This window comes from Bubalus bubalis, chromosome 12, assembly GCF_019923935.1.
Source record: "Bubalus bubalis isolate 160015118507 breed Murrah chromosome 12, NDDB_SH_1, whole genome shotgun sequence".
NCBI lineage: Eukaryota > Metazoa > Chordata > Mammalia > Artiodactyla > Bovidae > Bubalus > Bubalus bubalis.
Genome location: NC_059168.1, coordinates 98,762,584 through 98,787,604, shown reverse-complemented (window position 1 = coordinate 98,787,604; position 25,021 = coordinate 98,762,584). Strand labels below are relative to the sequence as shown.

The window sequence follows — 25,021 nt, the reverse complement described above, 5'->3', positions numbered from 1 at the left end:
TGCAAGCTGGTTTTAGAAAAGGCAGAGGAACCAGAGATCAAATTGCTAACATCTGCTGGATCATGGAAAAAGCAAGAGAGTTCCAGAAAAACATCTATTTCTGCTTTATTGACTATGCCAAAGCCTTTGACTGTGTGGATCACAATCAACTGTGGAAAATTCTGAAAGAGATGGGAATACCAGACCACCTGATCTGCCTCTTGAGAAATCTGTATGCAGGTCAGGAAGCAACAGTTAGAACTGGACATGGAACAACAGACTGATTCCAAATGGGAAAAGGAGTACGTCAAGGCTGTATATTGTCACCCTGTTTATTTAACTTATATGCAGAGTACATCATGAGAAACGCTGGACTGGAAGAACCACAAGCTGGAATCAAGATTGCCGGGAGAAATATCAATAACCTCAGGTATGCAGATGACACCACCCTTATGGCAGAAGTGAAGAGGAACTAAAAAGCCTCTTGATGCAGGTGAAAGTGGAGAGTGAAAAAGTTGGCTTAAAGCTCAACATTCAGAAAACAAAGATCATGGCATCCGGTCCCATCACGTCATGGGAAATAGATGGGGAAACGGTGGAAACAGTGTCAGACTTTATTTTTCGGGGCTCCAAAATCACTGCAGATGGTGACTGCAGCCATGAAATTAAAAGACGCTTACTCCTTGGAAGGAAAGTTATGACCAACCTAGATAGCATATTCAAAAGCAGAGACATTCCTTTGCCAACAAAGGTTCATCTAGTCAAGGCTATGGTTTTTCCTGTGGTCATGTATGGATGTGAGAGTTGGACTGTGAAGAAGGCTGAGCGCCGAAGAATTGATGCTTTTGAACTGTGGTGTTGGAGAAGACTCTTGAGAGTCCCTTGGACTGCAAGGAGATCCAACCAGTCCATTCTGAAGGAGATCAGCCCTGGAATTTCTTTGGAAGGAATGATGCTAAAGCTGAAACTCCAGTACTTTGCTCACCTCATGCGAAGAGTTGACTCATTGGAAAAGACTCTGATGCTGGGAGGGATTGGGGGCAAGAGGAGAAGGGGACGACAGAGGATGAGATGGCTGGATGGCATCACTGACTCGATGGACGTGAGTCTCAGTGAACTCCGGGAGTTGGTGATGGACAGGGAGGCCTGGCGTGCTGCGATTCATGGGGTCGAAAAGAATCGGACATGACTGAGCGACTGATCTGATCTGATCTGAAGTAATAAAAGGTGTGTATCTAAGTTCCTGCACCAGTTGTTGATAGTAAAAAGATGAACAAAGAAGAGTCCGGTTCTAATGGAGCTCACAGTCTGGTTGGAGAGATAAACATTCATTCTCTCACTCAGTGAAAGTTTATCGAGCATCTTCCTCTGAGACACAGGCATAGTGATGTCCCAGGCAGCTGCTAGGATGAGAAAAATGCCAGGATTATGACCCAGGTGATCTGGTCCCCCTGGAATCTGGGCTGGTCGGTGCCCCTCCCTGCTCATCACTATCCCCATCCATAAAATGTAAGCAACTAGATCAAATTCTCTCCTTTCCCATTGAGCGTCTCTCAGTCTGTGCTTCATCGATTCTTTCTGGAAATAGTGAGTCAGTAGCCCAAGGGGCCGTGGTGTCACTTCTCAGCCTCCCCTTGCTCCACAGTGGCAGTGAGTACAGGCTTTGAAGTCTGTGTCCTGAGTTCAAATTCCAGCTCTGCTACCTGCTAGCTGTGGCCTTGGGTCTGTTGCTTCGCCTCTTGATGGCACCTTTCTCATGGGATTCAAAGTGATGGGCCCTGTAAAGTGCTGGGCAGGCAGCCTGGCACAGAGAAAGTGTGCAGTAAATAAAAGGCTATGGTCATTACCCTTAAGCTAGTCATCAGGGCTGTAGAGGAGTTGTCCAGGGAAGACTTGCTTCCTGGAAGATGAGAGATGAGGCACATGGGGAGTTGGAGGTGGGTGTGGCTTGGGAAAGGCTGCCCCAGAGCCTTCCTGGTATCTCTGAATGAGGCAATGGTGAGAGCTCCCAGGTGTCTGTGAATGAGCCCCTGTAGAGGTACCTAGGTCAGCCCAGTCAGTGCAAGAACCCTGGTCTGCGAGGCCAGCAGTCGCACCTCGGGGTGGGCCTGGACCAGCATACTCCCCGCCGACGGTCTCCTCTATGAAGTGAGGCCACACTCCCCTCTGAGACACAAAGTTGTCCTCTGTCCTAATGTATCATATGGCTTAATGTCTAGGGCCAGCTAGCCAGAAGTCTAGACAGGACTGGCTCTGCATGTCCCCTTTTGGTGGCCTCAGGGACAACAAGCACCCATTTCCCCACAGGGCAATGCCTTGCAGGGATTCCCAGGTGGCTCAGTGGTCAAGAATCCGCCTACCAATGCAGGAGATGCAAGAGACCTGGGTTCCATCCCTGGGTCGGGAAGATCCCCTGGAGGAGGAAATGGCAACCCACTCCAATATTCTCACTGGGAAAATTCCATGGACATAGGAGCCTTGCAGGCTTCAGTTCAGGGGTTGCAAAGAGTTGGACATGCAACACACAAGCAGCATGCAACGCCTTGACACCTGGCAGTGTTGCTGGTGAGGGCAGCCCAAGTGGCCACCTGTGCCCTTCCCACCCTCGGCTCAGACCCCCAGTGGCTTTCCCTCCCCTTCAAGTTCCTGGAAACTGTCCCCATGACACCCACGGGCTCAAAGGAAAGAGACATGTGCAAGTATTCAAGGGCAAACACTCTTATTTGCACAAGTAGTCACAACCGCACACAGATTTACCCACGTTCAAGGTCACATTAAAACTTTCAAGGACCATATTCACTTCTACTTCATGGGCCCCTTTCTCCATTAAAAAAGTATATATCAAAGGAGAACTCCCTGGTGGTCCAGTGGTTCAGACTTCATGCTCTCACTGCCAAGAGCCCTGGTTCAATCCCTGGTCAGGGAACTAAGATCCCGCAAGCCACACAGTTTGGCCAAATATATATATATATACTTTATAACTATGTTGGTATAAAGAACAAATATCGTCCAGGCTAGATTCATTATTATAAATTCATTATTATATTATATTCCCTTGTGCATGCATGCTAAGTCGCCTCAGTCGTGTCTGACTCTTTGCGACCCCAGGGACTGTAGCCCCTCGGGGCTCCTCTGTCTGTGGGATTCTCCAGGCAAGAATACTGGAGTGGGTTGCCATGCCCTCCTCCAGGGGATCTTCTGACCCAGGGATTGAATGCATGTCTCTTGTCTCCTGCATTGGCAGGCAGGTTCTTTAACACTAGCACCACTTGTGTTCTTATTTTAAAATAAAATGAAAACATTTTCATAGGCCCTTCAAGCTATCACAGGCCCTCAGCACTAAGCCTCCTGAGATCTGATGAAGTCAGTCCCGCTGAAATGGGTCATAATGTATGAATTTCATGGGTATTCATAAAGTGCCCACTCTATTATTACCATTTGCCATTTACAGTCACCTTTTATGTGCCAGGCATTCAGTGAAGGGCTTTCCATGAACTACCTTATTTTTATTTATTTTACAGATAGGGAAACTGACATTGAGAGAGGTAAAGTGACTTGCCCTGAGTCACACAGCCAAGATGTGCATGACCCCAAGCCTGTGTCCTAACCTTCTCCGCCTGTGTCTGCTTGGTGCCCAATCCCAGGTGGGCATCAAAGGTTTGGCAGGACAGACCTGCTCCACAAAGGGTGCAGCATGATACTCACTCCTGTGCCCACAGACTCACCCGGACACACACACCAGTTGCTGCCCTGGCAGTCCCCTGCAGTGGAAGCCAGATCCTGGTTTCCAGCCCCAGCCCTGAGGTAGCATGAGTGGTTAAGCGTGTCCTCATCCTGCACAGGCTCTCCCCCACGCCACGGAGCCAGGTGGCCCAGGCCACCCCCAGCCCCAAGGTACCACCTTTCCTGAGAGCTGGCAGTGAGAGTGAAGGGCCAAGACTGGCAGAGGAGAGGAAAGGACCACACGCTGGCTCTTAAAGTGTGGGCATCCCGTGATTCGAACCCTCCCCTGACCTGCCGGAGCCCCATTTGAGTGTTTGTTGTTTTTCAGTTGCTCAGTTGTGTCCCACTCTTGGCAACCCCACGGACTGCAGCACACCAGGCTCCCCTGTCCTTCAGTATCTCCCGGAGTTTGCTCACATTCATGTCCATTGAGTCGGTGATGCCACCCAACCATCTTGTCCTCTGTTGCCCCCTTCACCTCCTGCCTTCAATCTTTCCCAGCATCAGGGTCTTTTCTAATGAGTCAGTTCTTCACATCAGGTGGCCAAAGTATTGGAGCTTCAGCTTCAGCATCAGTCCTTCCAGAGAATATTCAGGGTTGATTTCCTTTAGGATGGACTGGTTTTTATTGTTATGTTATCATTCTTACAAATTTCCTTGCCTTTTTTCGTTTTGCTTTTTGCGTTTTGCGTTATTTATTTTTGGCTGCACCAAAAATATTTATTTATTTATATAATATTTATTTATTTATTTTTTGCTGCTGTACTCAGGCTTTCTCTAGCTGCAGCAACTGGGGGTTACTCACTGTGGTGTGAGGGCTTCTCACCGAGGCGGCTTCTCATTGCGGAGCACTGGCTTTAGGCACAGGCTTCAGTAGTTGTGGTACGTGAGTTGTTTTACTCCGAGGCATGTGAAATCTTCCCAGATGAGGGATCGAACCCCTGTCCTCTGTATTGGCACCCAGATTCTTATCTACTGGGCCACCCGGGAAGTTCCTTTCTTGCCTATTAAGGTTGAGGGGGGTGGTTTGAGGATAGCATCTGCTTTCCAGGGCTGTTGAAAGGGTCTGATGACATCAGTATAGTCCTTATTGCAGTGCCTGGTGCTGAGTGAGCAAATTAGAACTGATCGTATTAATATTATTCCTACCTCTGTGATCAGGTGAGATGATGGCAGGTGTGATCTGGGGGCAGAGGAGGTGTAGCCACCTTAGGAGAAAGGCCAGAATTGATAGACATAAAGGGCTGTGGGCAACCACATCAGAGAAGGGATCAGCCTACTAGGCACCCGCAGATTTTGAACCAAGTGGTCAGGAGGTGGTCGAGGAGGGGGTTCCCCTAAGATTAAGTCCATCTGGGGAGTCAGCAGGATTTCAGGCACAGGACGGGAGCAGGCACCCCTGCACTCGGCTGTCTTAGGGGACCAGCCATCCCCGTTCTCTCAGGATGGTGCTAGTTTTAGCTCTGGAAGTCCGGTGTCCTGAGAAACCCCTCAATCTCTGTCAAGCGGGATGGTGGGTCCCCCCAGAACAGGCACGGCTGTGCCCTCCAAGGCCAGCACTGGGCTCACACCAGGCCGTGTGCCTCCCATCCTCTGCTGAGGGAACTTGAAGCAGGCGGGCACTTTCCCCCAGACACAGGGTGGAATGCCCTTCCTCAGATAATAATCGCACTGCCCTTTTTTGGTTCTTAGCCGCAGGGAGTAAATCGGAGGGTGAACTCTTGACTGACTTCCCAGCCCCTGGATTCTCCCAGCTCGCCCCCACGGGCCTTTGCACCGCCTGGCATCCTTTCCCTTCCTCTGGGACTGGGCTTGAAGGCCGCGCCCTCCAAGGAGCCCTCCGGAACTCCTGCCCGCAGGGGCCGTGCCCCCAGCGCCCTCTAGTGTCCGGTTGTGTTAGTCTCCTGGCCGTCTGTACCAAAGAACCACACACCGGGTGGTTTTAAATGTAGAGAGAAATTTTTTCTCTCACCGTTCTGGAGGCTGGAAGTCCAAAATCAAGGTGTTATTGGGGCCATGCTTTCTCTGTCGGCTCCAGAGGAGAATCTGTACATGCTTTTCTCTTAGCTCTGTGCTGTCAGGAGTCCTCGGTGTTCCTTGGCTCGTAGACACATTAGTCTCTGCCTCACCCACTCCAGTGTTCTTGCCTGGAGACTCCCAGGGACAGCGGAGCCCGGTGGGCTGCCGTCTGTGGGGTCGCACAGAGTCGGACACGACTGAAGCGACTTAGCAGCAGCAGCTGTCTTCACATGACCTTTCTCCCGTGTGTCTGTGCTCTTTTCTCTTCTTACAAGGAAACAAACTGTACTGGCGATAGTCCACGCTGATCCAGTGAGACCTCGTCTTAAATTTTTCGAATATTTACTTACTTACTATTATTACTATTTTTTGGAGAAAGGAATGGCAGCCCACTCCAGTATTCTTGCCTGGAGAATCCCATGGACAGAGGAGCCTGGTGGGCTAGAGTCCGTGGGGTCACAAAGAGTCAGACGTGACTGAAGTGACTTAGCATGCATGCATTGCTATTTTGGTCTGGGCCAGCGTTAGTTGCAGCACGCGGGAGCTTTAGTCGCCGCATGTGGGATCTAGTTCCCTCACCAGGGATCAAACCTGGGCCGCCTGCAGCCCAGAATCTTAGCCACTGGACCACCAGGGGAAGTCCGTCGTCTTAAATGGGTCACACCTTCAAAGATCCTGTTTCCAAATAAGGCCACATTCACAGATTGTTGTTTAGTCGCTCAGCCATGTCCAACTCTGCGACCCCATGGACCAACCCCAAGATCCCCAGCGGATCTTCCCGACCCAGGGATTGAACTTGCATCTCCAGCATGTCTCTTGCATTGCAGGCAGGTTCTTTACCCCCAAGCCACTGGGGAAATATTCACAGGTTACCAGAGGTTAGGACTTGGACATATGCTTTTGGAGGACACGATTCGAACCATAACACACACCTTCGCGTTGGTCAGGAAATACGTGCTGGATAGTAATGGAGACAGTGTTTGTGGGCATCTCTTGACACGCCTGCTCCACACTGCGGTCTCAGCGCTTTGCCAGGACCTGGTCAGAGAACATGCTCCAGAGAAGCTGATGACTGGGTGAGGACCAGAGGAGGAAGTGCCCCGCCTTGGGACAGATGACTAGTTTTCTGGGCTCTGAAATGCTTTGAAAGACCTTGGAGGAACAGGCTGGGTTGGGAGCGGAGTTTAGAAGGGACTAGGATAGGGAGTTGCCTAGTTTAGGCCAGACTTATATCTTTTCTTTCTTTCCCTCTTTCTCTTTTTCGGCTGCACTGGATGTTAGTTGTGGCACATGGGAAAATATCTGTGTGGCTTGTGGGATCTAGGTCCCTGACCAGGGATCAAACCCAGGCCCCCTGCATTGGGAGCGGGGATTCTTAGCCACTGGACCACCAGGAACGTCCCATAGGCCAGATTTATTTCTTATAAGCAAGGGCCAATAACTATCCACTTCCTAGAATCTCCTAGTGTGGGCAAGCCTGAGCCTTTGCATCCATGACTGGGTTATAAACTACTCTCCTTTTATTTCTCCTCTATAGTAAAGTTAGAGGGTCTCACTGATAGTTATGAAATGTTGTGAACAGGTAGATTACTTTGGACTTACAGTTTCCAGTCCTGTGTGCAAGGAGCTTGGAAGTCATCACACTGTCCTTGTGAATAAAAAGCTGAGCCAAGGAAAAAATTAACAGCTTTTCTTAGATTCATCAGAGAAGTGAGGCCACAATGCAAACCGCCGCCTCGGGTACGTGTATGTGTCATCTGAGGCTGCTTTCCCAAAGCAGCAGCAGACTTGAGAAGCTGCGACAAAGACTGTCTGCCCTGCAAAGCCTAAAATATTTGCTCTGACCCAAGGCAGAAAATGTTTGCTGGCGCTGATATAAGATGAGGAGAGTTAACAGACAGGAATGGTGAGTGTGGCTGGGAGAGAGCAAGCAAGAGAAACGGTGGTAGGAAACGACCTGGGCCCTCATCTCTGATCTAATATGGCCTCGTAGTATATGGTCATAGGATACGGTAGAAACTTTGGGTTTTATTCTTACTATGAGAATTTTTAAAAGAAAGAAAGGAAACCGAAGCCGCTCAGTCACGTCTGACTCTTTGTGACCCCATGGACTGTAGCCTACAAGGTTCCTCCATCCATGGGATTCTCCAGGCAAGAATACTGGAGTGGGTTGCCATTTCCTTCTCCAGAAGATCTTCCTGACCCAGGGATTGAACCCGGGTCTTCCACATTGTAGGCAAATGCTTTACCGTCTGAGCCACCAGGGAAGTCCAGGTCTAAGGGGTCTAGTTCCCTGACCAGGGATGGAACCCTGGTCCCCTGCATCGGGAGTGTGAAGTCTTAGCCACTGGACCACCAGGGAAATCCCAATGTACAAGTTTCTGTATGGACATATTTTTCGTTTTCATTTCTCTTGGGTATATACCTAGGAGCGGAATTGCTAGGTCGTATGATAACTCTATGTTTAACATTTTGAGAAACTTCTAAACTGTTTTCCACATCCGCTGCAGCCTTTTACACTCCCAGAAGCAATATACAAGGCTTCCAATTTCCCACCATCCTTGAAACACTTGTAATTATCTGTCTTGTTATAGCCATTCTAGTGGGTGCAAAGTTGTGTCTTAGTGTACCATTTACCTAACGGCTAATGATCTTGAGGATCTTTTCATGTGCTTGCTAGCAATTTATACCTCTTTGGAGAGATTCAGATTTATAATTTGCAAATACTTTCTCCTATGTGGGGTTTTTCATTTTCTTGATGGTATCTTTTGAGACACAAAAGTTTTTAATTTTGGTGAAGTCTAAATCCATTTTTTCTTTTATTGCTTGTGTTGTTATATATAAAAGCTGCTATATATGGTGTTATATAAAAAAAAAAAAAAACCATCTTCTAATGCAAGGTCAACAGAGAAGGCAATGGCACCCCACTCCAGTACTCTTGCCTGGAAAATCCCATGGATGGAGGAGCCTGGTAGGCTGCAGTCCATGAGGTCGCTAAGAGTCGGACACGACTGAGCGACTTCACTTTGACTTTTCACTTTCATGCATTGGAGAAGGAAATGGCAACCCACTCCAGTATTCTTGCTTGGAGACTCCCAGGGACGGGGGAGCCTGGTGGGCTGCCGTCTATGGGGTCGCACAGAGTAGGACACGACTGAAGCGACTTAGCAGCAGCAGCAGCAATGCAAGGTCAAAAACTTTACTCCTGTTTTCTTCAAGGAGTATTATAGTTTTAACCCTTTTATTGAGTTAATTTTTTTATAAGGTAGGAGTCCAGTTTCATTCTTCTGCATGGGGATATCCAGATGTTTCAGCACCAATTTGTTGAAAAGATTGTTATGTCTTCATTGAATTTTCTTTTCGTTTTTTGCTCGGGGGTCACATAACTAGTTAGCATGCCAGAGTCTCCTTCATTATCGGAATTAACCAGACAAATCACTTTACCAACTAAGAACGGCCATACACCGCCACCCACAGAATCAAGAAAGAGCCATCAGTCTGCCAGTCCTGTCCCTCATTGAATTTTCTTGGCACCCTTGTCAAACAGCAATTGATCAAATAGCAGTTTACTTTTGGGCTCTCAATTCTACTCCCTTGATTTATATGTCTATCCTTATGCCAGTACCACACTGTTTTTTGGTTCCCTTAGCTTTTTAGTAAGTTTTGAAATTGTGCAGTGTGTCCTTCAATGATTTTCTTCTTTTTTAAGCATTCACTTTTTAATTTATGTTTGTTGAATCTTTTTTTTTTTTTTTCTTAGCAGCACTGCAAGGCTGTGGGTTCTTAGTTCCCTGATGGAACCCGGGCCCTGGCAGTGAAAGCACCGAGTCCTAACCACTGGATCGCCAGGGAATTCCTGAATCTCTTTTAAGGCCTGATCAGCTTTAGATTTGGTTTTAGCACAGAAATAATCTACAGGTGGTATGTGTGTTTCCAGAGTCAGGACGTAATGTAGGCTTGGCTCTGTCTGTGATATTAGAAGCCATCCATAATCTTCACCTGGATCATTTTTAATTAGAGGTGATTTACATTTTGAGGGCTTCGTGCATAGCTCAGTCGGTAAAGCATCTGCCTGCATTGCAGAAGACCTGTGTTCAATTCCTGGGTTGGGAAGATCCCCTGGAGAAGGAAATGGCAACCCAATCCAGTATTCTTGCCTGGAGAATCCCATGGACAGAGGAGCCTGGTGGGCTGCAGTTTGTGGGATCGAAAGAGTTGGACACAACTTAGCACTATCTTTTTCTTTCTTTTTCTTAACATTTTGAAAGAGTTACTGTGGTTGCTGGGGCAGGGGGTGGTCCCAGGGTTTCAAGGACTGAAGGATAGTCATGCGACAAAACACTTGTTGCCATGCCTGGTACAGAGCGACCACTTGATAAATACCAGCCCTTATTGTTCTTGTTATTAGAGCTAGTGGGGGGGCACCAAGTCCTGGGCCCAGAGCCATTTTTCTGGCCAGGGTGTTCTCCCTTCTCTGTCCTTGGAGGGGACGTCGCCCCACGGCTCTGGGAGGCATGTTCAGGAATGCGACGGCCATCTGTTTGCACCTGGTGGGGCCTCTCCAGGGAAAGAAGTCTGGAGCTTCGCTCACCCGGTGTTTGCACCAGACTGTAAGTGCTCTCGCCCATGAGCTCTGCTGCTTGCATGACCTGAGGCTCCTGGGATCTGGCTTGGTCCTGGCTTCAAAGCTGTGCATGAGCCTCCTCTTTCAGGAAGCCTTCTCTGACTGAAGCCTGGGTGTGGGCTCCTCCCTTGCCCCTGCTTCTGATCTAGCTTATCGCTCTGCATCCTTGGTGCTGCAGCCTCCCCATCGGCCCCTAACCCAGCCCAGTGTTTGGTACACAGTAGGTGCTTCATAAATGTTGGCTGAATAAATACATTATGCATAAACTCAAGAACAGGCACTGGTTCCTCCCTTATCCAAGTAGTGTGTGATGTACGCAAAGGTCACTCTATTGAGCACCTCGAATTTCCCCCCTTTTTCATCTCCTCCCTGAACTCATTGAGCTCAGTTCATCTTTGTTCTCTCTCTGTGCCCCTGTATCCCTCTACTCCTTCACCCATCTCAACCCTCCTCAAACTCCCTCACTCCAACCTCTACTCACCTCTGCATCACTGCCCCAACTCATCTTTGCTTTATTTCCTTAATATGATGCATACCCAATTCAAAAGCAAGTCCTTGTATCACTGAACCCATAATGACATCAATATTAAGATACATTGTTATTTTATGGACTAATAAGGGAGGAGGAAATTGCCTATTAAATTCATTCTATAGGTTCTAAGATACATCTGAAAGTGCAGTGTGCAAAAATACACATTTCAGAATCAAATATGATATGATCTCCATACAAAAAGACTTGGAAACATAGAAAAGCACACCCATGATTCAATCACCTACAATTCCACCAGTCAGAGGGAACCTTTGTTAACATGTTACTACGTTTCCTTCTAAACTTTTTTTCCATTCATGTACGACCATAAAAAATGTATATATACAAGCACATACAAGGGTATTTTTTAAAACATAATCATACCATACATGCTATTTTGTCGCCTGTTTTATTGATATCAGTACAGCACATTTATAAACATTCCTCTAAAATGTAATTTTCTCCCATATTTTTAATCATAAAAATAAAACATTTATTTTAGAAAATGTGAAAAAAAGAAAATTATTAAGGAAGAGAAGGAAAAGTGTCCGTTTACTAACCAAAGACAATCACTCCCGAAGGCAATGGCAACCCACTCCAGTACTCTCGCCTGGAAAATCCCATGGATGGAGGAGCCTGGTGGGCTGCCGTCTATGGGGTCACTAAGAGTCAGACACGACTGAGTGACTTCACTTTCACTTTTCACTTTCCTGCATTGGAGAAGGAAATGGCAACCCACTCCGGTGTTCTTGCCTGGAGACTCCCAGGGACGGGGGAGCCTGGTGGGCTGCCGTCTATGGGGTCGCACAGAGTAGGACACGACTGAAGCGACTTAGCAGCAGCAGCAGCAGCAGCACTAACCAAAGATAATCACTGCCATTTAACATTTTGGGGATCACACAATTTCCCTGGCAAAGATCATGCTATTGTTTTTACTATTTCCATACATGCTGAGTGCCAGGCCTGGCGAGAGGTATTAGGGCCTGGTGAAAGCATAGGGACACCAATGTTAGCAAAGTACCCACTAGGTGCCAGGCTCCACGTGGGGCTCTCTCTGAACCATTCACGTCACCAGGACTCCCAGGCGATGGAAAAACCTGGCTGGTGTACAGACCGTCCCCACACCCTTCCCCGGGGCCCAGGGCCAGGTGCTAGGAGCCCTGCTGTTGCTGTTGTCCTGACCCAGCGCAGCTCCTCTTCTGACCTTGGCAAGTCCCCAAATCTCTTTGAGCCTCAATGTCCTTATCTTTAGATGAGGATTATCCTGACCCCTCTGGTAAGCATGCTGTGAGGACTCGGACTGTGAAGAACAGTGAGGGTTGACTGTGAGCTACAGGGGGTGGCTTCAGCACCTGCAGCCCCCCTGAGACTCCACCCCACAGGGACCAGGAGGCTCCGAGGGACCACGAAGCCCATGCCCCTATTACACTGATGGGGAGACTGAGGCCAGGAGGAGCTAACGCACTTGTGCAATATCACCCAGCCACGACGGACTGAGGACCTGAGCCTGATGGTCCCCGGGCCAGGCCAGTGTCTGCATACCTGTGGGTGAGGGGGAAGCAGGCCCGGAAGGAACCCAGGGAAGGAAGCTCTCCTGCTTCCTCCCCAGCCCCTCCTGGGTCAAACTTTAACCTGATGGAATCCAGCTTATGTCACAAGACGTGTGGAGTCCAGGCTGGCAGGTGGGCAAGTCCAGGCTCGTGGCACGGGGAGGAGCCAGGCGCGGGGAGGCTGAAGGAGCCCTGCTCTTCACCTCCTCCCAGAGGGGCGGACACGGAGACTGTGGTCACAGAGCAGTTGCCTCCCCGGGGCAAGCCCAGGCTGACTCTCCACTTGCTCTGTCTCCAGCTGACTCTCTGCTTGCTCTGTTGTCTCCAGTTCACCATGGCTAAACGGCTGCAGGCTCGAAGGCTGGACGGGATTGACTACAACCCATGGTGAGCCAGGCAGGACTGGGGAGGATGGTGATGGGGGTCCCCTGGCTCGAGGATAGCAGGGCTGGCGATCCCTGGGTTGGCAGGGACTCAGTGGTACCCAAGACGGCTGTATACTCGGACCGGGAGGTTTGCAGCCTCAGCCCTTGAGAGGTGAGACACCCCCAGCCACTGGCTTGGGTTTGGGTCTCAGCCTCACCCTGCTTGGCTGTAGCATTTGGGGCCGGTGACTCACCTGCTCTGAGCCTCCAGGTCCAGCTAGGAAATGGAGATACTTCTGTCTCCCCTGAAGGGCCTTGGGAGGATGAGATGAAATACAGTGTGAGCCATGGCTACTACCCAGGCACCGGGCTGAGGGCTTTCCGGGGGCAGAGGGGTTTCTTTCATTTCACACTTAGTAGAGAACAAGATAAGCTAAAGAATATAAGAAGGTGAGACATGGGCGGCTCCTCACCGATACTTGCAGAGCTTAGCATCTTTTCTTTATTGACTCGTTCTACGTGTGAAAGGCGTACGTGCCCGCTGTCACTCATGATGCAATGGATGCAATTGAAGATGTGTAAGAAAGACTGAAGGACCTTCCTTCTTCCCCCTTCTCCAACCCCTGCTCCCAGCCCACTCCCCCTTTGGTCAAGAGCACAGAGCCACCTCTGTACGTAAAAAATATATCATTGGCTGTTGTTTTTATCCAAAATGGGACCATCTTTTTCTTTCAAACTCCCCTCCTGTACCGCATTTTGTGTTTTGCAAAAATCTTCCACCTCCGTCTTCTCCTCTGATGCTCCCTGGTGTTTGGGATAGGGGAGCCAGGCCCAAAGACCCGATGGTGTCCGGCTGCCCTCCAGGTTGAGCCCCCAGGGTCCTGCTTCCCAGGCTGTCCCATCTGTCCTCTCTGTGAGGCAGGTGGGCAGGCCTGTGGCCCATTTTGCAGATAAGGTCAAGTCCAGCCCACAGGGAGGAAATGACTGGCCGGGAGAGGCAGCTAGAGTCTTTCCTGACTCACAGAGCCAGCAGACTCTTGAACCTGTCATACCCATTCTACAGAAGGGAGGACTGAGGCCAGGAGAAGCCAAGTCTCAGGCAGAGTCAGGGCAGAGCTGGCCTGGGAGGACAGCACAGAGCAGAGAAGCATGCTAGGAGAGATGAGGGCCATGAGAGGCCCCAGGTTCCTGCGGACCCTCGGGTGGTGGCCTGAGGATCTGGCTCCGTTGTCCCAGCCACCATGAAACACCCACCATCTGACTTTGCATCTCAGCTCTGCTTTAGCCACTAGTGTGGCTCTGAAAAGGTCATGGGCCTCTCTGAGCCTCAGCAACTTCGTGTCTTCAGAGACCTTGTGAAGCTCTGGAGAGAAGAATAACCGATTTTAGACATATTTATTGTTAGGCAAATTCACTGCCACCACACCTGACTCTTCTGCCCCTTGCCAACCTGGAGCCATGTGCCAGCCTTTTTATCCAGCTTCTCAGCCTCTCTGCCAGCTTCCCTAAAGAGGTGGCCAGCAGGCAGGCCCAGAAGAAAGGTGGTAAGGGGCCAGAGGCGGCAGATGGCAGGGCTGGTGGGACTACAGTCTGTTCAGAGTAACTCTCCAGGGCCTGACTGTTGCTTCAGACAGAGGTGGACTCAAAAGCCAACTGGAAAAGCCAATTGGGAGCCCTCGGGCAAGTCCCCTGAATCCCACCTTCTCCATCCCCATTGCGACCAAGGAGCAGAACTTGCCTCATAGACTAACAGAGGTGATATGAGCAAATGTTTCAAAGTGTGGCATTGACAGATGCATGAATGGGTCATGAAATCCATTTAGGGGTTCTCAGCAAGTATTTGTAAAGACCAGAGTAGGACAGAATGGAAAAGACTGCTGTGGATCCCACTGGAAGGAGAACGTGGAGTCCCTGTTTGTCTCTCCAGAGTCTGGGATGTAAAAGTGATTTCTTACTGTGGATCGTGATGGAAAGTTGCAGAGCCCCTGGACTGAGACATGTGACCAGCATACGACCAGTTATGACCGTAAACAGATCAGAATGGGTGCTAATTATCCAGTTTTTCTAGAGCAAGCCCAACTGCCTTGCTCACCCTGCCCTGGAATGGAGCAGAAATCCAGGGTTCTGCTACCCACTCTCTGTTTGTTGCCCAGGGTGGAATTTGTCAAACTGGCCAGCGAGGAGGCTGATGTTGTAAATTTGGGCCAAGGCTTCCCAGACTTCTCACCCCCAGAGTTCGCCGTGGAAGCCTTTCAGCATGCCGTCAGCGGGGACTTCATGCTTAACCAGTACACGAAAGCATTTGTGAGTCTCCCAGCCCCTCTGGGGGCCCCCAGAAATGGGTCTCTGCAGAGGTCCCAGGGGAGGAAGGGGCAGGCAGCTCTTTCTGGAGAGCAGGCCAATCTAGATGTTAGGGTTCACGGGGCAGAGCCCTTGAAATTCAGTCCGGCCACGATTCAGTGTTCACTGACTGTCTCCTTTGTTACAGGCCCTGGGACAGTTCATGGCCTGGGGGAAAGACAGATTTAAAAAAACAAAACATGAGCTGGGAGATCATGGTCTAGTGGGAAAAGCAGACCAAAGAACAGAAGCAGAAATCAAAGGTAGTTGATATGCTGCGATGGAGGAGCTTAGGGTCCTTGGGAACACAAAGAAGGGAATGAAACCTGAGAGATCAGGGAAGGCTCCCTGAAGGAGGTGACACATAAAGCTGATGAAAGATAGTTGATTTTTTTTTTTTTTTTGACTCTAAATCCAAAGTTTGTCTGTGAAGAACCACAGAGTAAATATTTGCCAGCCCTGGAGCAGGTTCTTAAACGTTGGTGTGCATCTCACAGCCTGGGGGAAAGTTTCTTCCAATCCCACCACCCGGAGTCTAGCACTGTCAACAGGGTGCGACGTTGCTGAGTGTTTAGACTTTTGAACTTTTAACTTTTAAAAATGTTTATATAAACACACACATGTATCCACATGTGAGATTTGAGTGGCTTTCTGTTATGTTTTTTTATTGAAATATAAAGTTGACTCTGCGTCATGTGGCCAAAGTATTGGAGCTTCAGCTTGATTTACAGCATTGTGTTAATTTCTGGGGCTCAGCAAAGTGATTCAGTTATAATATACATATATCCCCATTTAAAAATTTTCTTTTCCATTATAGTTTATCATAGCATATTGAATATAGTTCTCTGTGCTATACAGTAGAACCTTGTTTTTTGGGGTTTTCTGGCTGTGCTGCTCAGTAGGTGGGATCTTAGTTCACCTACAGTGAAAGCACAGTGTCCTAACCGCTGGATCTTAAGGGAAGGCCAACATTGTTTCTAGTATGAGTCCATTTGTGTTAAAAAATCACAAATCTTTTTCTAGAAACATACAACCCACGAAAATTGAATCAAGAACAAACAGATAATTTGAACAGATCTGTCACTACAAGTGAAATAGAGTCTGTAATTTAAAAACTCCCTACAAACGAAAGTCTGAGACCAGATGGCTTCACAGACTGATTCTGCCAAATATACAAAGAAGAACTTATATCGATCGTTCCCAAACTCTTCCAAAAAATTGAAGAGGAAACACTCCCAAAGACTTTCTATGAAGCCATCATCATCCATCAGGATGACCAAAACTAGACAGCACTGAATCAGAAAATTACAGGGAAATATTTTGATGAATACAGATGCAACAATTTTCAACAAAATATTAGCAAACCAAATCCAACAACATGTAAAAAAGATTATACGCCATATCCCAAGTTCACAAGGACTGTTCAGCATAGGCAAATCAATGTGAGTCACCACATAAACAAAAGAAAAAAACAAAAACCACATGGCTATCTCAATAGATGTAAAAAAGCATTTGATGAAATTCAACATCCATTCATGATAAAAACGCTTACCCAAGTGGTAATAGAGGAAACATATTCCAACATAACAAAAGCTATCTACAACAAACCCACAGCCAATTTAATACTCAACAGTGAAAAGCTGAAAGCCTTCCCACTAAAATCTGAAACAAGACAAGGATGCCCACCCTCACCTCTTCTACTCAAGATAGTATTAGAAGTCCTAGCCACAGCAATCAGATAAGAAAAAGAAACAAAAGGTATCCAAATTGGAAGGAAAGAGACAAAACTGTCCTTGTATGCAGAGGATATGATACTATATATAGAAAACCCTAAAGACTCCACACAAAGCCACTAGAACTGATAAGCAAATTCAACATTATATATACAATGTTATGGAACTTGTTTATTTCACTACATAGTATGATAGGGGCAACTTTCCATGTCAAAATAGCCTCATTCTTTTTGATGACTACATAGTATTCCACTGACTAGAGGTGCCATAATTTATTTACCCAGCCCTGCACTGATGGTCTGGTTTGGCTATCTCACTATTAAGCAATGCCACAGTGAATATTTTGTGTGTACACACAGGTGAGCATTTATCTCAAATCACAAGAAGTAAAACCAGATAATCGAAGGGTGTAAGCATTTTAGCCTATAATGGACATCATCAAATTGCCCTCCAAAAAGACTTACATTCCCATCAATAGTCTGGTCTCAGAGCTGGCAGGAAAGTTCATTCTTTTCCTATCAATATTGAACATCAGCAATTTTTCTTTCATGACTGCCCTTATTATTTCATTTGGCTATGTGTGTTTTATTGCTTCACAAGAGCTCTTTATGTTGCAATGTTTCTCTCTTAGTTTTCTAACTTTGCTCATGGAATATTTTGATATATAGAAATTTTTCATTTTCATGTGGTCAAATCTGGTTTGGTAAACCATTTAATTAAGTTCCAGACCTTAGGTTTCAGTCCCTTGGCTTACCCTGGAATGTTTTATAAGTGTCCTCAGCAAACAAGCATATAGATCCAATATTCATCTCAAAGTGAGGGGTTTCCAAAGCTGCAACATAAACTCCCAGTCCTGCACTTCAACTGCCATGACCTTGGGCAAGTCATTTCCTTTCTCTGGGTCTCTTTTTCCACCTGTTAAATGATGGGAATCAAGTAATGTCTCTCTTGCAAGGCTGCCAAGAAGCTCAGATAGCACAAAAGTCCTTCTTAATGAAAGTGAAAGTGGCTCAGTCGTATCCGATTCTTTGTGACCCCACAGACTGTACAGTCCATGGAGTTCTCCAGGCCAGAATACTGGAGTGGGTAGCCTTTCCCTTCTCCAGGGGATCTTCCCAACCCAGGAATGGAACCCAGGTCTCCTGCATTGCAGGTGGATTCTTTACCAGCTGAGCCTCAAGAGAAGTCCTTTAAACTCTCTTAAACTTAAAGGGAGGTGTTTAAAGCTTGGAGTTGTTGCTATTTTGAGAGTTCCATTGGACTGTCATTTGTGAAGGCATGCACTCTTGTTCCCCATCAATGCCAGCCCTGGGTGGTAGACCTGGCACAGAGCAGGTTTCATGGCAAGGGGTGGTGGCAGAGATGAAAGAACCCACCCCACAGAAGCTGACTTGACCCCCAGGTTTGCTGCTGAAAGATGGTAGAATTGCAGAGAGTGTCTGAACAGGAGGGTGGGCCCAGGCCGAGCCAGGTGCCTGACCCGTGCTGTCCTGGCAGGGTTACCCACCCCTGACGAAGATTCTGGCCAGTTTCTTTGGGAAGTTGCTGGGACAGGAGATAGACCCACTCAAGAACGTGCTGGTAACCGTGGGTGCCTACGGGGCCCTGTTCACAGCCTTCCAGGCTCTGGTGGATGAAGGCGATGAGGTGAATGGGCAAAGCCCGGGCTGGGTGGGGTGAAGGGTCCGGGTGGTGCCAGCCCCAGCTCATCCGACCTTTGTACTAGGTTATCATCATCGAGCCTTTTTTTGACTGTTATGGGCCCATGACATTGATGGCAGGGGGTCGCCCGGTGTTTGTGTCCCTGAAGCCGGTGAGGATGCTGGTTGGGGTGTGGGTGGGCAGAGGGGTCCAAGGAGTGTGCTGGGTTGAACCCGGGGAGGTGGAAAGAAGGAAGGAAGTGGAGGAGGCCAGTTTCTCCAGGATGCGGGGAGGGGTGTCCAGAGCCCCAGAGGAGAGCCAGTGGAGACAGATGCCTGGGAGGAGGAGCCGAATTCCTAGAGATGAAAGTCAGGGAGTAAGTATTGCCACCCCCGCCCCCTCCTCTTGCAGAGCCCCACCCAGAAGGGAGAACCGGATTCAAGCAGCAACTGGCAGCTGGATCCCACGGAGCTGGCCAGCAAGTTCACATCTCGCACTAAAGCCTTCATCCTCAACACACCCAACAACCCCCTGGGAAAGGTACCTGAGAGACCTCCTCCCCGGGCACCCCTCCAGATTGGCTTGCGTGCCTGTTCTGTTACTCGTGTGCTGCCATGGGGCCTCAGATTTCTTATCCGTCAAGTGGGAGAGCTAACTGCGGAGAGCTCTGAGGATCGAGGCTCCTGGGGTCCCAGGGCCTGGGGCAGGGATCCCCAGGGAAGGTGTCAGCAGTAGGGGGCTGGGCTGGAAGCCTCTATTACTTCCGCACAGACCTGGACCCGTGACTTCACCGCTCCACTTTTATCATCTGTAAAATGGGAACACGACAGAACCGATGTCAAGGAAGACCCAGTGCTCCACCTGCGTTTCTCCTTTACTGTCACACCATCATCACACTCACAAAGCTTCTGACACCAGATATGTGGGGTTCTTTTTTTCCCCACACTAAGCAGTTCTGTGAGACCAGCTGGGTGTCCCACAAAATCCAATTCAATTTAATTCAGTCCTGACACTGTCTGCCTGGAGATGGTGTCAGCTCCCACCGGTGAAGGGCTCAGTCTGACAAGGCTGCCCCCCAACCCCACTTCAGACGCCAATCACAAGTCAGTTTGTGCTTCCAACCTGTGGCTGTAAATCTGAGACGCCCACCTCCCCCGCTTCAGGTTCAATTCATCTGAGTGGCTCACAGGACTCAGGGACACACCTACTAACAGTTATCAGTTTATTAAAGGTGATGATAAAGGATACACATAAACAAGCCGATGAAGAGACAAGTATGGCAAGGTCTGGGAGGTGCCTGAGAACAGGTGCTTGCTTCTGTCCCTGTGGAGTTGGGGGTGCGTCAGCATGAGCTCACCCACCTCTGCAAGCTCCCCAAACCCCATCCTATTGGGATTTTGATGGAGGCATCAATTATCAACTCCATTTCCAACCCCTCTCCCTTCTCTGAGGAAGTGGCAGGAAGTGGGATATGGGAGGGGGCTTAAAATTTCAGGCTCCTAATCATGGCTTGCGTGGTCTTTCTGGTGACCAGCCTCGATCCAGGAGCCCACTTAGAGTCACCTCACTAGAACAAAAATGCTCCTAGTGCTCTTATCTCTTAGAAGTGTATAGGGGGTTCTATTGCCTGTGTCAAGGTCAGGATCAAAGACCAAGCATTAGAGCAAAAGATGCTTCTAGTGCTCTTGTGCATGCGTGCTCAGTCGCTTCAGTCGTGTCCAGCTCTTTGCGACCCCATGGACTGTAGACGACCAAACTCCTCTGTCCATGGGATTCTCCAGACAAGAATACTGGAGTGGGTTGCCATGCCCTCCTCCAGGGGATCTTCCTGACCCAGGGATCGAACCCGCATCTCTTATGTCTCCTGCATCGGCAGGCGGATTCTTTACCACTAGCACCACCGGGGAAACCCTCCAGTGCTTTTACCCCTTAGTAGTTACACGGGTTTTAGGAGTTCTGTGCCAGAAACCGAGGCAGAGACCAACAGAGATATTTTCTGTTATCTCACAACTGACCTCACAGGGTCACTGTTGCAGGGATAGGAGAGGGCAGAGAAGCCCTTGGCCCCGGCTCTGGCCGGGTGCTCACATCGCTCTGAGCTGGCCTCTCTGGTGGGGGACGGTCCCTGCAGGTGTTCTCCAAGGAAGAGCTGGAGCTGGTGGCCAGCCTGTGCCAGCAGCATGACGTGGTGTGCATCACGGACGAGGTGTACCAGTGGTTGGTCTTCGATGGGTTCCAGCACATCAGCATCGGTGAGCCAAGCCGGCCAGGGTGCCCCCGTAACCCCAGACCTTTGCGGCAGGGCCTTGAGCCCAGTCCGGTGGCAGCGCAGGTCTGGTGATTAGGACCGAGGGGTCTGGACCCACACAGGTCAGGTGACCTGGGGCTGTGACTTCACTTCTCTCGGGACAGGGGAACATACTGGCACCTACCTCCCGAGGTTGTCATGAGGAAGGGCTCAAATATGTCTTGGAAATAGCTTTACACGGAGTGGAGTCCCTGGCGCTGAGAGCCTGGGTCCCTGCTGGGACCCAGCCCCCACTCCGTGCCCCCACCCCCGTCTCAGCAGCCGCTCTCTTTGATCTTGGGCAGCCAGCCTCCCTGGCATGTGGGAACGCACCCTGACTATCGGTAGCGCTGGCAAGACCTTCAGTGTCACAGGCTGGAAGGTGAGGCAACGAGAGTATGGGGGGCCCCTCCCTCTACAATCGTTGGTGGGAGAGGCTGGCCTGGGAATCCGGAAAGGGTTTGGCTGGGCCCCCAAGGGCCTCACCCTCTCCCTGTGTTCTTGGTCCAGGTGGGCTGGGTCCTGGGCCCGGACAGCCTCATGAAGCACCTGCGTACTGTGCACCAGAACTCCATCTATCACTGTGCCACGCAGGGCCAGGTGAGGGGGCGTGGCCATGTGAGGGGCGTGGCCGGATAGGGGCGGGGCAAGAGAGGGGTTTGGGCCAGCTCCAGGGTCGGGTCATACCTGACCCGCTCGCCCCCACCCCGCCCCTCCACCCGCCCCCACGCCCTCCCCAGGCCGCAGTGGCTCAGAGCTTCGAGCGGGAGCAGCTGCTCTTCGGCCGACCCAGCAGCTACTTTGTGCAGCTCCCACAGTACATCCAGCGCTGCCGCGACCACATGATACAGAGCCTACAGTCCGTGGGCTTCCGGCCTGTGATCCCCCAGGGCAGCTACTTCCTCATCACAGACATCTCGGACTTCAGTAAGTGGGCCCGGCTGGGCGGGGCTGGAGCTGGGGCCCTGGAGGCTGCCCAGGACTCAGCACGTCTTCTGTCCCCCAGAAAACAAGATGCCTGACTTGCCCGGAGCGGCAGATGAGCCCTACGACAGACGCTTCGTCAAGTGGATGATCAAGAATAAGGTGGGCTGGGCCTCTGCCTTCCGCTGTGTGTTTTACAGGCTGTGCACTGCGAAGAGTGCCTGACCCTCGAGCTGATGGGCCAAAATCCAGCCCGGCCTCTCAGGGCAGTATCCATTTCAAGGAAAGGAGAGCCTGTTTTTAATGTGATCCAATAGGCCTTGTGGGCTGCCAGGAATTCCTGCCCTCTCAGGGCCTCAGTCTTCCCATCTGTGCAGTGAGTTGGCCCATTAACTCTGAGGTCCATCCTGCTCAGTGCTACGATTCTAAGACATTTCTCCTATGGCTCTGCCCTGACCTGCCAGGTGATCTTCCTTGCTCTCAGCCTCTCTCTCTCCTCTGTACATAAGGAGGGACTTGGCATGGTGCTTTGGGATGTTTTACCTCTGACCTTGACACAGCACTGGGAGGTGCTGCATTGAAGCTTATTCTCTTTCTCCTTCCTTATCATGGAACCCCTCTGACCCCCTGAGGCCCCCCAGAGGCCTGCCAGGCTGTGGGATGGTTGAGACATGGGCTTCCTCCTCCCCAGGGCTTGGTGGCCATTCCAGTGTCCATCTTCTTCAGCGTGCCACACCAGAAGTTCTTTGACCACTATATCCGCTTCTGTTTCGTGAAGGTAAAGGACAGCCTTGGGGAGGGCAGAGCTCTCCAAGCCTCCTCAGACCTCCTGGGGAGAGGGGTAGGACTGATCTGTGTTGGTGCAGGATGAATCCACGCTCCGGGCCATGGACCAGAAGCTGCAGAAGTGGAAGGCTGAGCTCACGCCCTGAGGTCGTGACATCAGCCCTGGGCCCTGCCTGGTGCCTGCACACTCTGTAAGGCTCTGTCTTTGTCCAGCTCTCAGCCATCCCCAGGTGGCAGGTAGATGGTACTGGAGGAGCCCCTCTCTGTAACACAGAATGATCCCAGGAAGAGTCCTGCTTTTGGTCTTTGGGGAGTCGGGAGCACTTCTTAATGGTGTGTGGCTCTGTTCCTGTCGCAGAGGTGAGGGAGGCCTGGCCGGGGCCTCTCCCTGGTGCTCCCTGTGCTGGGCCGAATGGTCTTGGGTCCCCTCGCCCCTCCCCAGGCTCAGCTGGGACTCCAAGGGCAGACTTCAATAATGTACTGGCCTTGGTCCCAGTCCTGGCCCCAGCCAGGCTTCAGACATCCTTCCCTTTCCTTATCTACATTTGTTCTTGGGAAGTTGTATTTAGGCTTGAGTCCTCAAGCCAGTACTTTTTGCCCACAATAAAGTTTTAAGCTATTCAGACCCTTATTGGCTGCTTCTCTCTGCTTCACACCCTGGTGCTGATTGCTGGCAGGGGCTCAGTCAGAACAGAAGGCACCTTCCACCTCCCTGAACCTCAGCTCCCAGACTCTCTTTCTACAAACGTTTTGGAACCCAAAGAAGGGCAGGGACTCGGGACTTGTCTGAGGTCACCTAGTTAGTTAATGATAAAATCAGGCCTCGGGGCTCAGATATGTGTGTGAACATTGTTGGGTGTGTGTGTGTGTTGGGGGCCTTAGTTGAGGGTCTAACAGAAAAGATACAATCAAGTCCCACAAGGATCAGAGTCCAGGCCAGGAGTGCCAGGAATTACATAATTAGAACAAAGAGGAGGGATTTCCCCGATGGTCCAGTGGTTAAGAATCTGCCTGCCAGTGCAGGGGACATGGGTTCGATCCCTGGTCTGGGAAGATCCCACATGCCACAGGGCAACTAAGCCCGCGTGCTACGAGCCCACATGCTGCAGCTACTGAAGATCTCATGCTCTCGAGCCTGTGCTCTGCAACAAGAGAAACCAAGTAAAGAGAAGCCTGCAGGCCGCAGGGAAGAGTAGCCCCCTCTCACCGCAACGAGAGAAAGCCCGCAGGTAGCAGTGAAGACCTAGTGCAGCCAAAAGTAATTCATTAAAAAACGAAAGAATAGAAGGGCAAAGGAGTGTTTCCCCAAACACTTACTGTGCGCCTCTGCTTGCCGGACACCTGGACGCCCATCATCTCATTAAACAGCCTCTAAGACAGGAGTTATCGTCTCATGTTACAAGTGAGGAAACCAATTGGGAGGTCGGGTGACTTGTCTGAGGCCCTCCTGCGGGCAAAAGGTAAAGGGAGGGATTTGATCCCCTGAGTGCGCCTCCCACTGGCAACTTCTGAAATCCTTTTTGGAAGGTGGTGCTGTGGCACCCTACTCCAGTACTCTTGCCTGGAAAATCCCATGGACGGAGGAGCCTGGTGGCCTGCAGTCCATAGGGTTGCTAGGAGTCGGACACGACTGAGCGACTTCACTTTCACTTTTCACTTTCATGCATTGGAGAAGGAAATGGCAACCCACTCCAGTGTTCTTGCCTGGAGAATCAATCCCAGGGACGGGGGAGCCTGGTGGGCTGCCGTCTCTGGGGTCGCACAGAGTCGGACACGACTGAAGTGACTTAGCAGCAGCTGGGGACTTGTCTTGAAGTTGCATTTGCGTGACAAGCTCATGGGTTTTGCTCATATCATAGATTTAATTGGGGGAGGTGATGGGAACATACAGTATAATAAAATGTATTGGGTCTTTGTCTGTGGTTCCTGGCACAGAGCTCCTAAAACCCTTCGATTTCCTGAGAGACAGTAGTGTCTTTTGTTATTCCAAATCAACCCCTTCAACCATGTTTTTTTTAAGATAATTTTATTTACTTATTTCTTTATTTTTGGCTGTGCTGTTTCTTCCTGCGGCCCAGGCTTTTCTCTAGTTGCGGGGAGCAAGGGCTACGCTCCAGTTTCAGTGCTTGGACTTCTCATCGCAGTGACTTCTCTTGCTGCAGAGGCTCTAGGGACGCAGGCTGCAGTAGTGTGGCTCCCAGGCTTAGTTGTTCCTCGGCATGAGGCATCTTCCTAGATCAGGAATCGAACCCGTGTCTCCTGCATCGACCAATGGATTCTTTACCACTGAGCCACCAGGGATGCCCTCAACCATGTATTCAAAAGGTCAGAATTTTCAGCCCCAACCCCAGACCCCAGGGAGGGTAAAGGACTGGCCATTGAGTTCAGTTACATGACTAATGATTTAATCAGTTGTGCATATGTAATTAAATCCCAAATAAAAACCCTGAAGTGGGACTTCCCTGGTGGTCCAGTGGCTAAGACTCCGTGCTCCCAGTGGAGGGCTCAGGTTCAGCCCCTC

General features: G+C 50.0%; 1 protein-coding gene across 7 annotated transcripts in view; it reads left to right on the top strand.

The window, feature by feature from the left end:
* Positions 1-23,131, top strand: part of KYAT1 (kynurenine aminotransferase 1) — a 37,821-nt gene extending 14,690 nt beyond the window's left edge. For 3 of the 7 annotated variants that reach the window (XM_006065331.4, XM_044926434.2, XM_006065330.4), the window contains 12 exons: positions 12,753-12,811; positions 14,943-15,093; positions 18,360-18,509; positions 18,589-18,675; positions 18,915-19,043; positions 20,635-20,755; positions 21,096-21,172; positions 21,301-21,390; positions 21,531-21,717; positions 21,797-21,876; positions 22,406-22,492; positions 22,581-23,131. In XM_006065331.4, coding sequence (XP_006065393.2) covers positions 12,759-12,811; positions 14,943-15,093; positions 18,360-18,509; positions 18,589-18,675; positions 18,915-19,043; positions 20,635-20,755; positions 21,096-21,172; positions 21,301-21,390; positions 21,531-21,717; positions 21,797-21,876; positions 22,406-22,492; positions 22,581-22,646 — 1,278 coding nt within the window. In that variant the 5' untranslated portion in view covers positions 12,753-12,758 and the 3' untranslated portion in view covers positions 22,647-23,131. Of the gene's footprint in view, positions 1-9,909; positions 10,332-11,646; positions 12,557-12,722; positions 12,812-14,942; positions 15,094-18,359; positions 18,510-18,588; positions 18,676-18,914; positions 19,044-20,634; positions 20,756-21,095; positions 21,173-21,300; positions 21,391-21,530; positions 21,718-21,796; positions 21,877-22,405; positions 22,493-22,580 lie in introns of those variants that run through there. The other 4 variants (XM_025261809.3, XM_006065327.4, XM_044926432.2 and 1 more) reach the window with 4 other exon arrangements.
* Positions 23,132-25,021: the final 1,890 nt, after the last annotated feature.